Source organism: Neopelma chrysocephalum, unplaced genomic scaffold (genome assembly GCF_003984885.1).
Source record: "Neopelma chrysocephalum unplaced genomic scaffold, ASM398488v2 Primary Assembly neopelma1_95, whole genome shotgun sequence".
Taxonomy (NCBI): domain Eukaryota; kingdom Metazoa; phylum Chordata; class Aves; order Passeriformes; family Pipridae; genus Neopelma; species Neopelma chrysocephalum.
Genome location: NW_020897757.1, coordinates 774669 through 789038, shown reverse-complemented (window position 1 = coordinate 789038; position 14370 = coordinate 774669). Strand labels below are relative to the sequence as shown.

The window sequence follows — 14370 nt, the reverse complement described above, 5'->3', positions numbered from 1 at the left end:
CCCCAGGGTCCCTCCAATCCGCCCCATATTCCCCCTGTGCCCCTCAGACCCCTCCGTCTACCCCAGACCCCCCAACCTCCCCCGGACTCCGCGCACACCCCCCCCGTTCCTCCCCCGTCGCCCCCAGGATGCTCCCCCCGTTCTCCCCGCGCTCCCCCCGCGCCGTGGCCGTGTCGGGGCGGTGACACCGGGCGGGAGGTGACACGGGGGGTGGCTCCCCCCGCCCTCCCCTCCCCTCCCCTCCCCGGGCCGGGGGGCGGCGCGGCGGCGGCGGCGGAGACGGACCCGCACCCACCGCCCGCACCCACCGCCCGCCTCCCGCGGGCGGCGGCAACAAAGGCCCTTCCCCGCCCCCGCCGCCGCCTCCCGCCGCCTCCCGCCGCCGCCGCCACCGTCCTTGCGGCAGGAAGATGCCCGGGGAGGTGCCGCCGCCGGCGCCCCGGGGGCTGCGGAGCCTCCCGGTGCCGCTCCTGCTCCTGCTGCTGCTGCTCAGCGCCCGCACCGCGCTGGTGAGTGCGGGGGGACCGGCGGGGAGGGGGGCGAGGGGGCACCGGGAGGGGGCATCGGCACCGGGAGGGGGTCGGAGGGGGGATTGGCATCGGCAGCGGGAGGGGGGTGAGGCGGGATCGACACCGGCACCGATCGGGCGGGGGGCACCGGGCGGGGGACGAGGGGGCACCGGCGCCGGGAAGGGGCAGCGGGGATCGCAGCGGGAGGGGGGTGGGATGGGAGCGGGATCGGCACCGGCACCGGGAGAGGGTCAGAGAGGATCGGCGCTGGCTCCGGGAGAGGGATGAGGTGGGATTGGCACCGGCACCGAGAGAGGGTCGAGGGGGCACCGGCACCGGACGAGGGAATCGGCACCGGGAGCGGGGTGAGGTGGGATCGGCACCCAGCGAGGGAGGGGGCGCGACCGGCTCCGCACGGGGGTCAACGGGAACCGGCATCGGGAGCGAAAGCGGGAGGGGAGCGGCCCCGGCACCGGGCGGGGGCTCAGCGGGGACCGGCACCGGTACCGGCAGGAAAAGGGGGGTGTGGAGCGGGACCGGCATCGTGCACGGGCTGGCACCGGGCAGGGGCACCGGGGAGCTGGGAGCGGTATCGGTACCGAGCGTGCATCGGCAGCGGGCGGGGGGCACCGGGCTGAGGGCGTGGGGGGACCGGCACCGTGCGAGGGGGGACCGGCACCGTGCGGGGTCTGGCGGCGGCACATGAGGGTAGAAGGAGGGGGCCGCACCCGCCCTGGGACCCGCACCCGCCCTGCAGGGGGGTCCCGGACCCCGCGGGGGGTCGTGGAAACCGGCACCCGCTTTTGGAGGGCTCCGGGACCCACACCCTGCTGGGGGGGACACCCAGCTCCCGAGGGGCTCCGCTGCCCCCCCGCCCCGCCCCTGCCAGCCCCTCCCTGCCCGCACAGCCCCCCCAGACCCCATCGCAGCCCCCGGGGGGGGCCCCTTCCCGTGCGACCCCCGGGTGGGGCCGGGCAGACTGGGGGGCCGCGGGGAGGGGGCTGCAGGCAGCTGCCGTTTGAAGGTCGTAGGGAAACACGCCTTAAAAACGCGCCGTGCCCTGGGAGAGGGGAGAGGAAGGAAACCCCCTCCTGCTGCTCGGGGGCAGGAGGAGCTGGAGGGGTTTTGCCCCTCCTGCCTCCCCCTCCCCTCTCCATCCCCAGCCCCTGGCGGGGTGGTGGGGGCAGATCCAGCCCTGCCTGCGCAGGCAGCGCCTGGTTTTCCCGGAGAACAGGAGTGGGTTCCATGTGGCCGAAGGAAAAGGCTCTGTGCTTCCTCGTGGCGCTTCCAAAATTGTTTCTCCCCGCCGACACGCTCCAGCTGGGAGACCCTCCATGGGAGCCACCCAGCCCTGCCTGCACCCAGCCCTGCCTGCACCCTGCCCTGCCCTGAGCCGTCTGTTGGAGCATTTTTGGGGGACCAGGGCGCTGCTTTTGGGGTGATGCTCTACAGGAAGGACCCTCCTGCAGCCAGAAGATGCTTTTTCCACACAACCTCCACGGCCCAGGAGAGCATGGTGGGGAGGAAGGCTGCCTCCTCCTCCTCTTAAAGAGAGGGGAAGAAGTCCCAGGGCCTGGCTCTGCACTCAGTAACCCAGAGCTTGTCCCCCTCCTCCGGAGGGTCTGGTTTGAGGGCACCCCTGTTTCTGGGTGAGGGGTGTTCCCAGCAGCAGCAATTCCCCTCTGGAACAGAGATACAGCTTCGGTGTTCCCGAGGAAGCTGCTGTGGAGGGGACAGGATACACTCAGCTGATACCTCTGGCAAATCCGCTGGATCCAAGGGCACTTTGTTGAGCTCAGTATTTCCTTTGCTGTTGCTCCTGGGAATCCCACACTCTGCTGGCAGCTCCCCCCCCATTGCTGGGTACCCATGGGGCTGAGAGGTGAGTGTGGCTGTGCTGGGGTCTCCAGTGCCCTTGGTGGGTGTGGAGTCAGCTGTGGGGGTGCTCATTCCTCCCCAGATGAGCTTTTCCCCTTCCCAATTTGGGGAATTGTAGTTGCTGGATGTGACGCAGGCGGTTGTTGGTGTTTGCTGAGGTTGTTTAGGCAGCAGAGGTCACGGGCTTGTTCAGTGCCAGGATGGGATTGGGATGCGACCATGGGCCCGAGGGAATGGAGGAGGCTGCTTTCTCCCACCTGGATGGGATCAAGGCCTCTCCTCTCCCCTTCTCTTCCCGGAGCTTTTAAATCATCCGTTATCGTTGGACGAAGACTCGGCTTCTTCCCGGGGGAGCGAGGACTCGGCACAGCTCTGGCACATCCCAGCCACTGCCACGATGATGGGATGGGGGATGGATTTGGGGACCCTGATGCAGTTGCTGCCACAGCCCCACTGCCAGATCCTGGCCCTGCCAGGGAGCAGAGTTTATTCCCTGTTTGCACTGCAGAGACCGGATGAACGACTCCAGCTCCGCTGGCACCGAGCCTGGGAGCTCCCTGGGATGAGCAGCTCCCTGTCCCCATCCCGGGGGAGCACAGAGGGACAGAGGGACAGGGCTGCAGCCTCGGCACAGGGACCTGGCCTTGCTGGAGCGTTTCAAAGTGTGAGGAGTCTCCCGGGACTCAGCGCTTCCCTTTGATCTCCCGGTGTGTCTGTGATCCCTCGGCCCCAGGCTTGAGGAAGCTGGGATGGATCCCGCTGGGATTGGTCCCTGTAACCCTTTGTGTGCCTCTGTGGGAGGCTGCGGGGCAGGGGCTGCCTCTCCTGGTGGGACTCCCGTGCTGGCAGTGGGTTTTCCCAGTAGTGCCATGGAGGGGTTTGGTTTGGGCTGTGATTCCCCAAGGCTGGGTTGCCCACGAGCTCACCCTGCCCACCCCTGGTCCTGCCTGACCCCATTTCCTGCCTCGTCCCCTTGAAGCTGGTTACAGACCACCTTGGGAGAGGACAAGGCACACCCGGGCAGGAGCTGTGCCCGTGGTGGGGGTGAGATCAAGCCCTGATCAGACACCCGAGGATCCAAGAGTGGGCTGTTTCCCGGGCTGCTGGGAGAACTGGCTGCTCCCCACCCTGCAGACCCCACACGGGCTGGGGGAATTGCTGCTTCCTCCTCCTCTTCTTCCTCCTCCATGCAGGACCTTGGATGCTGGAAGCTGAGTGGCATCAGGGGACCGCTGGGGACAGAGGGAGCAGGGCAGGGGGCAGGACAGCCGGCTCTGCTCCCGGGAATTGCCGTGCTGAGGAGCTTCAGTCAGCGAGGGAGGCTGTGGGTGGTGCTGGGGAGGGTGGGCACACCCAGCCCCGTGTGCCACCCCCCTGCCTGGGGTCCCCCAGCCCTCGGGGTGGGCTCAGGGGGCTTTACTGTGGCCCCAGCGCTGGCCCAGCCCTAGTTTAGGGATCAACTCGTCACCTTAATTACCGAGAGTGTTGACGAGCTGTAACCTCTGCACAGGTCCTGGCCACCCGTGTCCCTGTTCCTGGAGCAGTGCCTAGGATGGCTCCAGGGCCAGCCTGGTCCTGCTCTGCTCTGCAGGATGTTGGGAAGGTGCTTTGGGTTTAGTCCTGGAGTGTGTTTGTGGGGCTCTCCCAGTGAGGGTCACTGTGGAATGACATCCCTTTCTGCTTACAACGGCTTAAAATCCACGCTTGGCTCAATCCCGAGGGATAATGAGGAACACAGGATACAGGGATGCCCCCTGGGCCTGCAGAGGATTGGGGTGAAGCCCCCCCTGCGCTGCAGAGGATTTTGGGGGGGTTCAGCATCTCCCACAGCTCCAGGTCCCACCAACACTGACACGAGAGGTTGGGGCTTCCCAGGCCACCCTTGTTCCCACAGTGTTTTCCAGTGGTCTGGAAAAGCTCAGCATCTCCCTGGCATCGGGACCGGGGAGGGGGGTCTTTCCCTTGTGAGGTTTCTGGGTGCTCTGGGCTCAGCTGTGAGGTGCAGTGACTTTGCAAGGACTCAGCCTGGCTGCCAGGGGTGGATTTGAGCTCCCTGCTGTGAGCTGGGGAAACACCAGGGTTTAATGCAGCCCTGTTTGTAGGGACGTCCCAGCTCTCCTGGTCCAGCCGTGCTCAACCTGGAATAAAGACAACACAAAATAAAATAAAAATTTGGCCACGTTAGTTGAAAGTTAGCATGAAATATGACTTTGCAAAATTGTAACCGCTTGCAAATAGAAACCTGCCCAAATTGTGGGCAGTTAAGATAAAGGGGAACTAGCTTACATATTTAGATAAGGCAGACTTCGTACCAGTTCTCAAAGAGTGTATATGATAAATAATTTTTGAAACTTACTCCTTCCAAATGTATAAAAAGCTGTTGTGTTTCTTTTCTCAGTGGACATGCCTGGGGGGGGTGAAACCCCTCCTCCATCTCCCCAGCCATAATAGAAGTGTGCTTTATATATTATTTAAAGATTTCTTTGAATCAAACCCACAGGTCCTTCCTCTTTCACAGAGAAACCAAGGAAAAATAAATAAATAAATAAATAAATAAATTAAAGGGTCCTAGAGCTTCTGAAGGGGCACAGGGTCCTCTGGCCACTGGCACCTCCTGTGTGTGACATGGGACAAGTGGGAGTTAAGTCCCTGAGTGTCCCTGAGGCTCCTTTTCCCCCTTGGAAGGGTTGGGAGACGAGGCCGCCCTGGGAGACAGGAGCCAGGCCTGGGGAATGCCCAGCCCGGGAACGTGAGCCGGGTACCAAACCCTGGGAGCTGCTGGCTGGGCAGGCAGCGAGCCCAGCAGGGCCCTGGGAGCCGGGAGCCCTTCCCCTCCTGAGCCTTTAAAAGCTCCAAAATAGCTCCAGGTCGGGGCATTAATTCTGTCTCCGTGTGCTCGTCCCTCCGAGCATTCCCTGTCTATCCCATCCTTGCTCCCTGCGGGGCCCGGGGTGTGTTTTTTGCTGCTGTTCTGCTCCTGGATGCACTAACCCGGCACCTCTGCAACCCCGGGGGGAACAGGGAGCTGGGGGAAGAACCCCCTTCAACACGGGGTTTGGCATCTCCTGGGAGCAGCAGGAGATGTGGTCCCTGCATCCCGCAGCATCCCATGGCATCCCCCGGCATCCCCCTTTCTCCTCATCCTCCCCACCCTGGTTAACACCAGCACAAGGACCCCGAGGAGCTGCTGGAGAAGGATTTCTCCTCCAAAGCTGGTGATGCCATCAAGCCTCTCCCAGGCAGAAAGGGGATGTGCTTCTGTTTTCCTCTGTTTTTCTCTATTTTCCACTGTTTTCCTCTATTTTCCACTGTTTTCCTCCATTTTCCTCTGTTTTGCACTGTTTTCCACTGTTTTCCACCCTGGCCCCGGCAGGAGCTGCTGGTCCCTCCCTGGATCCGGTGCCACAGCACGTGTGTGGAGGGAGGAGCAGAGGTTTTTCCCGGCTTTTCCAGCCTGGCTTTTTGCTTTTTCCCCATTCCCTGGATGTTGTGCTTTATGGAGGGAGGGGGAATATTTGTCGTCCCTCCCTCCCCCGGCCGTGCCTGGCTCGGGGGGAGGGGGGAGCAGAGGTGGGAGGCCGGGGGTGGGGTGGAACAGAGAGCTTTTTGTGGCCACACATCCGTCTCTCCCACTTAATTAATTTGACATTTAAGTGTGAGTTTCTCGTGCGAGGCTCCCGAGCGTTCGGTGAGCAGCACGCAGGGCAAAGGCCCCCTGTGCGTGCCCAGCACTTGGAGCAGGGTGGAAGTCAGGGCAGGAGGGAAGGATGTAGCTGGATCCAGGCAGAGGCAGCTCCTGGGGCTGCCAAACTGAGCCTGGCTGCAGCACCCGCCCCCCAAACCGTGTGTTTTGGGCTCAAAAAGGAACGAGATTGAACCCGGCATTGTACGGGTGGCACGGAGATGCTCCTTTTGGCTGTGGGGGAAGTGGGAGTGTTTTTAGAGCCGGTTCTTCCAAAGGCTTTTGGTTAAAAAAGACTCAGAAAGTTAATTCTGGTCCTGGTTAAGGCAGTATTTAGCCCAGGTGTGGTGGGGCACGGAGGGGACAGCATCGGTTTGGGGGGGACCAGCAATGGGTACCACTGTGATCCCCACCTGGGAGCGATGCTCCCCCAACCTCACATCCCCTTTTCCACCTCATCATCCCAGAAGAGGCGATTCCAGTTCTCTCCAGGCTGGACTGGGACGTTCCCTGTGCCCCAGCCCAGACAGAGGCCCGTGTGTGTGTGTTTACATCTCTGCCCTCCCTCAGAACAGCTTGGCCACGGCTCAAACTATTTATTTCAAGATAAAAATAACAGCAGCAACCTCAGGGCCGCTGCTTTTTCCACGTCTGATGGCGAAACGAGGATTATTTTAGCAAGAAGGGGGGGATAAAAAGCCTCAATGTGGGGGAGCCTGGACACGTGTCCCCACGGCTGCTGCCCCAAAGTGGGACTTGAACTGGGGAGGGGGAGGCTGGAACTGGGGGGGGGAAGCGTCATCTCTCAGGCAGCACGGAGCACAACTTGTTGGCAAAACAGTTTGTTTGCCAAAAAATGCTGTTTTCTGGAGGAGAAGGAGGAGGAGGAGGGGAGTGAAGCTGTTTCATGAGCCGGGGCTGAAGAACTGCTGAAGGGGGGGTGGATTTGAAAGTGATGCTCGTGTAGCAAATGTCAAAAATACAACACAGGGCAGCGTTTCAGGGGAAGAGAGTGGGAGTTTGGGTCCAAAGTGGGCATTTAAAAGACAATAAATTTTATTTACTCCTTATTTTTGCAAGCTGAGCTGTAACTGAACACCGAGTCCCCGTGTTTGTCTCCCTCCCCAGAGCACAGAGGCAGCGAGTGGTGCTGGCTCAGAGCACACAAGGAGATTTACTCCCCCAAACTTGGTGTCACTGCACCATTTCTAGCTTATTTAAGGCAAATTTGGGTCCACTGGGCTCCTCACAACTTTTCCAGGTGCTGCCTGTCCCACCCCTGTGTCCCTGGGGAACCTCTCCGTGTGCCCCATAAAGGACAATCAGAGGAAAGTGGAATAATGGAACTTTTCCCCCCTGTTTTGGAGGTTTTTTGGCATCATCCAGCCTTTCATTTCCCTTCTCCTCCGGGCACAGGCTCCACGTGTGTTTGCCCATTGCCCGGTGAGGGTGTTGTGGGAATCTCCTGCCACCAGGATGAGGGAGTTTGGAGCTGAGTGTCACAGGAGCTGCCACTTAGGGGGAGCATCAACTGCTCCAAAGCCTTGGCTCCGGGCCCAGTGGAAAATCCCCGAGCTGCCAGGTATTTGTTGATGAAATGGGGTGATTTTCTGCAGCTTTAACCCAACCCAGAGGCTGCTCCAAGAGCAAAGTTCCCTTTTTTGGAGGCGCTGGCTGAGGCAGTGGCTGTGTCCCTTTTGGGGCGCTTTGGGCCTCGGTTGGTGTCACCGCTGCCTTTGTCACCTCCTCCTAGGTGATTATTATTTATTAGGATAATAAATAATTATGTATTATAATATACAATAAATATAATCATTATTTTTTAGGATAAATAACGCAGGGTACCATAACTCCACTTTGAAGGGTGGCTCCCTCCTCCTGAGCCCCGACGAGCTCATTGCACCCCAGCCCCTGCAATGCCCGACCCGGGGCACCCACTCCCCGCGCTCCCACGGCGCTAATGAGCGCTAATTAGCTGCTAATTAGCCCCAGCGGAGGCAGGTCAGCGCCCTGCCAGCGTGCACGGCCCGTGCCCTGCGTGTTGCCTCTGCAAAGGATGATTACAAACATCCCCTGCAAACCTGGGGGGGGCCCTCTGGTGTTAATTACTCTGCTGTTAATTAGCCTGGTGTTAATTAGGGAGTGTGCTGATGGGGGTATTGGGGTGCTGAGACGAAATAGGGTTTCATCAGGGATGAAATAAGGTCCTGAGCTGGGTTTATTGTCCATGGGGCATCATCATCCCTCCGGGCTCCTTGGGACTTGTGAGTGCTGGTGATGTGGGAATTGCATCCCGCTGGGAGCAGGAGGCACCTGGGACACAGCACCCAGCAGCCTTTGGGATCCCAGATCCACGGAATTGCGTGGGTTTGGTTTGTTTTCCCTGTCATTGAAAGGAGCTTTTTGTCTCTGTTTATCCGTAAATAACTGGTTGGGTGGAATTTGGTCGAGAGCCCCTGACGAGCTGGAATTGGGCTGTGGGAGGGGCTGGGCTGGATCCTGGGGTGTCCCTGTAGCACCTCCTTCCCTGTTGGGGGGGTGTTGGAACTGTGGGGGGTCCTCACTGGGAAGGAACCCCTGGAGTTTGGGAATGTTTGGAGTCACAACCCTCAGTGCTGGAATGGGGGTGATGCAGCTGGTTCTCCCTCTTTGCCCTCTCTCCTCTGATTGGGACTAATTAATGCCCGTTCCCCATGCCCAGGACCTGGCACTGCCCCCAAATGTCCCACTAGAGATGTCCTTAAAGCCACTGTTGGTCCTGGCTGTGGAATATCCTGAATCACATCCCAAATCACATCTTGAATCCCTTCATTTTCCACGGCAAGAGCTCTTCGAACACCCAGTGAAAGGCTGGAAGAGGAGGAGGAGGGTGGGAGGGGAGGCTCCTGCTTCTGTGGAGGAAAACAGAGGGATTGTGTGGGCAGGGACACCACAGCCTGACCCCAGAGGATGTTGGAATTCCAGGAGCTGGGAAGGGGTGACTGGGCCTGCAGGAATCAAGAGCTCCATGTGCTGCCTCCCTCCCACCAGAGGAGCAGCAGTTTGGGTGCACACAGTGACTTTTGGGGGCTGTCTCCTCAAGGTGCTCCCTTCCAGCCCTCCAGCACCTGGGATTTATGCTGGGAAGGGGCTTGGGAAGAACAGCACTGTGGGCTCTTCAGTTTAGACTCCAACACGAGATTTGCTAAGAAGCTTTTTATGTCTGTGGGGGTTTTTTTTGTGTTGTTTGTTTTTCCCGAGGAGCTTTTTGGCTGCTGGTCCCACCGGCCTGGTGTGAGACTGAGGGTCTGGCAAAGCATCCAGAGGGTCCCAGGACTCCAAATGTGGGGATTTTCCCTCTGATCCAGCCCAAGCTGCAGGCTGATTCCCTCCAGCATCTCTGGAGGTGCTGTAACCCCTGGATAAGTGACATCACTGAGCCCCTGTCACCAACTCCCTGCTGCTGGTGATGCCAGGGATGCCAGGACAGGGAGGGGAGCAGCATTGGGGTGCAGAGCCCCCCTCTCCCAGCCTGCCCCCCATCCCTGCCTGCATCCCCCATCCCAGGAAATTCCTGCCAGGAATCCCCCCCTGCCCCCTTATTTCCCTTCCTGCAGCCAGAGTGTTCTCCCTGATGGATGTTATTAAATCAGGATGTGAGGAGGCCAAGCAGAAGTAGGAGAGGAACTGAGAGGGATGTGGAGAAGGGACCATTTCATCCCTCCTGCTCCACTTGGGATCCTCCAAGCAGACAAGGGAAGAACTTGCCATCCCTTGGGAAATGCTCTTGGTGAAATGTGTTGCGTGCCTGTTTTTTTGGGGGGTAGGAGCAACAAAGGCTACTGGTTGGAATCCCAAGAGATAAAAACATGCTGGTTTTGACAGAGGATGCTGGTGCATAGCTCACAGACTCTTAGAGAGCTGAATGATTATTGAGTGTAGAAGTGAAATATTTATTTCCTCGAGAAAAGGGGAGAGGATTTTTTTAAAATCTGTAGACACTTGTAGAATAAATTCTGAATAGAGTAACATCAGGGCTGTTCCTGAGCCCTTCGGCTCTGCACCTCATCCTCTTGGCTCTGGGTTTGGCCTTAAAACTCCAAATTTCTCCCCCAACCCCCCAGCAGGTGAGATTCCCATGAATTTTCTCCCCTGGTGGTGCAGGCACCAGTGAGTTTGGGGCCAGTCCTGGCTGCCAGGTGGGGGGATGTCACCCCAACACCCACTCCCCTGCTGCAGGCTCGGCCTGATCCACCTGATCCTGCCTCTTCCCAGTGCAATTCCAGCTGCTCCCAGCCAGCACAGTCGGAGTTTGCCTCCAGCTATAAATATCTCAGAGCTCAGCAAAGCCCCCGAAGGGTTTGGGCACTAAATATAGTTTTTCTGCAGCAGAAAGACATATTGCATGGAGGCTGGGCAGTGGGATCTCCTTCTAGGAACGGTGAGGAGGGGTGTGATGATGGCTTTCCATGTGGATACAGGGCTGGATTCTCTCCCTGCAGCCCATGTCCTGGTCCCACTGTGCCCTGGCAGCTGCTCCTCTCTGGGTCTTGCTGCTGTTGAGCCCCAGCAGAAGCTGCTGCCTGAGCGTGGAGGAAAAAGGGACATAAAACATTTATAGCCCTTGAAAATCGTCGGGGAAATGTCTGTCTCTGTTAAAATAGCAGGAGCAATTAGAGGAGGGGAAAAAAAAAGCAAAAGCCAACAGCAGGGCTCGTGTGTTATCCCAGCTCTTTTCCGGGTGCTTCCCGCCCTCGGCTCCCTGCCTTGGGCTCCCCCATCCCGGCAGCTCCGAGGGGGGAACAAGGGCTGAGCCCCCTCCCATCCCAGGAGGAGCAAACCAGGCTGAAAACCCGATCTCGGGGCTCTCCAAACACATCCAGACCTGAATCTTGACTTCAAACGGAAGGGCAGCGAGAAGTTAATTGGGTTCCTTCTGCTTTCAGGGGTTTGCAGCGGGGTTGGTGCTTCCTGAGCGGGTCTGGGTGTTGTTAATTAGGGAAACCCCAAACCTGAACTTCCCCAGACCAGCTGGAGAGGGATTTATCCCGTGTGGATGGATCCTTCCCCCCGCCTGGAACAAGGATGGGAAAACAGGCGCTCCCAAACGAGCCAAGTCCTGTGGATAAGGGGAATTTTGATGCTGCTTTGTTTGACCCAGAGTCTTCCAGAGGAATAAAAAAAAATCTCTGTTTCTCCAGCAGGGCACAAGGTCACTCTTGCTTGCTCAAGCTTTGCACTTCCCTGCCTAAAAATCAATGGTTTAGTGGGTTTCATATTTTTTTTTCCTCTTTTGCAAAGGTTTTAGCCTGGCTGAGGGGCAGAGCTGCTTCTCTGGGGGGAGAAGGAGGGTTTCAGGATCTGCTGCGGTTGTGGGCCAGGACTGGGCATGGCTTGGAGCTTTTCCTGTTCCAGTGGCCAGTATTGTGGCACTTCTCACGTCCAAAGTTTTTGGGAAGCGAGGGCTTGTCTTGGCCAAGAGCTCCGGGGGTTTGCTCACCCCCTCCGGGTGGCTCCTGGCACGGCTTTGACCTCACTCTGTGTGAGAAAGAGGAAAGAAAATGCCAGGAGGGGAAATCCGGGGAGGAAGAGCAGGTCTGGGGGGAGCAGCCAGGAGGGTGCTGGGTGACAGAAAGGCCCAGCACCCTCCTGTGCCAGGGGGGGAGGGCACCTGGAGGGACACATTTTCCTGGAGCTGACGGTCCTGCTGAAGTGTAGGAAATAACTAACCTGGTGTGAACCCAAACTGACCTGTTTTGACTCGCAAATGAGGGGTCAGTTGGTGTTTCAGGCTGATGAATGTCTTGGCTTTGTTGATTTTGCAGCGACATTCCTTCCCCCTGGGATCACACCGCCCCCGAAACCCGCAGGGAAATCTTCCCAGGTTGTGAAATCAAAACTTTGGGCCCTGTTTCCTTCCCCCCACTGGGCTGTGAGAGGTTCTGGGGTCCCGTTTTCAAGCTTTTCCAGCTGACTTCGGAGCTGGAAGTGCTTTTCCAAGCCCAAGGTGAATGCCTTGGTTCATGGAGCTGAGGATTTGAGGAGCACACGGTGTGTGGAGGGAGGTGGTTGCTCATGGAGAGGTTCTTCCTTGCTGTGTACAGAGGCCTGAGACATCTCCCTGGGGGAACAAGCTGAGCACTGGGTGGAAAAGCCCCTCCCTGGTGGCTGCCAGGGTGTCCTGGTGCCCTGGGAACGTGTTTTCATGGAGTTTTCTCCCTGCTGGCATTTTCCTCCTGCTCTGATGGCTTTTGGGTGGTGGGTGGGAAGAGCTGTGGGGTTCAAAATGGGGGCCTGGGTGTAGCTGGGGGGTGTTTGCCTGGGGGTGCTGGTGCCCATTCCCACATGGAGATCCCGGTGCCCATTCCCATGTGGAGATCCCAATGCCCATTCCCACGTGGAGATCCCAGTGCCCATTCCCATATGGAGATCCTGGTGCCTATTCCCATGTGGAGATCCTGGTGCCCATTCCCATATGGAGATCCTGGTGCCTATTCCCATGTGGAGATCCTGGTGCCCATTCCCACGTGGAAATCCCGGTGCCCATTCCCATGTGGAGCCAGTGGTGCCCATTCCCATGTGGAGACCCTGGTGCCCATTCCCACGTGGAGATCCCAGTGCCCATTCCCATGTGGAGCCAGTGGTGCCCATTCCCACATGGAGATCCTGGTGCCCATTCCCATGTGGAGATCCCGGTGCCCATTCCCATGTGGAGATCCCGGTGCCCATTCCCACAAAGGGATGCAGGTGTGACTGAAGTTCCTCCACAGGGATATTGGTGCCCATTCCCATCCAGGAATTCTGGAACATTTGGTGGTTTCCCCCCAGGGATCCTGGTCCCTCTGGCAGCCCTGCCGGGGGGATGCTGGGACCTGTCCCCCCTCGGGGGTCCTGCTGTGTTTGGCCACCCACCATCAGAAGAAAGAGGTTTCTCTCCTTCCTTTCTTCCCCTCTCAGCCCTCCCTGGCTGGGCAGAACGTTTCTCTCCTTCCTTTTGCCTCTTCCTCTCATTCTTTCAGCCAGTTGGCACTAAAACAAACCACTGTGGGTGGAAAAAGAGGCCTCAGGTGCAGTGAAACCCCTTCCTCTTGTGCTGGTAGTTTGTCCCTCTCCTGCTTCCAGACCATATCCAGGAGCTGCTGGAGTTGGTTTTGACTTTCCCTCCACAACAATATTTTGATTTTCCCTCCACAACAATATTTTGATTTTCATTCTACAACAATAAGTTTTTCTTCCACAGCGGTTCTGGAAGTGCTGAACAAGTGACACAAGATGTGTCAGGAAAGGGGCATTTCCACCACGAGGCTCAGGCTGCTTTGAGTCTTTGCTGCCGTAGAAAGAACAGGAGCAGAAACCTCCTCCCGCCTGGATTTTTTTGCTGCGGGAAAACAACAGGTTGTGAAATAACTATTGGCATTTCTCGCCTCGGGGGAATTCCCGGTGCCGTCCCCAATCCAGCCCTGCAGGTGGACGCTGCCAAACGCCTGTGAGTGGGAAGATGCTCAGCAGTGGTGGATTTTCTTTTTTTTTTCCTTAATGGGAAAAGCCCCTGTTCCTACGGAAACCAGTGGGTTTGTGTGGTCCTGAAGGGAAGGAGCATCCAGGAGGCACCGGAAAAAGCTTTTGGCTTTGTGCTCAGTGGTGCAAAAAAGGCTTAAAAAAATTGAAAATAGAGCGTGGAAGGAGCGACTTTGGAGCAGGTGCCTCTTCGTGGAAGAGCTGTGGGCTCTGGAATGGCAGCGAGGGCTGGGAGAAGGAGCCGTGTCGTGTGTGGGAACGGGGTCCCGAGCTGGTTGGAGTCGCAGCGAGCGTGTGATTAAAGCCGACAGCTGCTCCCATCCCACCGCTCCCTTCCCGCCGGGATCGGCGCTTTGGAAACGCGAGCATCCCCCGGGAGCGGCCGCTTCGGGTGCAAAAACGCGGGGATGCGTCAAAAGCGGGGACTCCCAGCCCGGTTCTGCTCACAGAGAGGGGGTTGGGCTGGGGAGGGGGCTTAGCTGAGCCCGGCCCAGCCCCCGAGCCCGGCCCACGTCCCGCCGGGCCGATGGAAAGTAGGTCGTGGCCGCGCTGCCGTGGCCGCTCCGTCCTACATATGGAAATCGGGGCTATTTCTGGCCGCTCCTGTGACGGGCTCGGCCCCTCCCGGCCCCTCCGCGGGGCCCTGCCCTGCTCCAGCCCTGCTCCAACCTCTGGGGATGCTCCTGGCTCGGCACCGTTGGGATGAAGCTTTGGGATCACCTCCCAGCGCAGCCAGGCAGGAGGAGGGAGGTGGAAGCTCTGCCCTAGTCCTGATGTGGGTGCTGGGCTCCCTGCCTTCATCCC

The 14370-nt window shown here is 58.7% G+C and overlaps 1 protein-coding gene across 1 annotated transcript in view; it reads left to right on the top strand.

Annotated features, from left to right (window-relative positions):
• The first annotated feature begins 341 nt into the window (after positions 1-341).
• Positions 342-14370, top strand: part of SDC3 (syndecan 3) — a 45009-nt gene continuing 30980 nt past the window's right edge. Inside the window, exon 1 of the mRNA XM_027694002.1 lies at positions 342-509. Coding sequence (XP_027549803.1) covers positions 411-509 — 99 coding nt within the window. The 5' untranslated portion in view covers positions 342-410. The remainder of the gene's footprint in view (positions 510-14370) is intronic.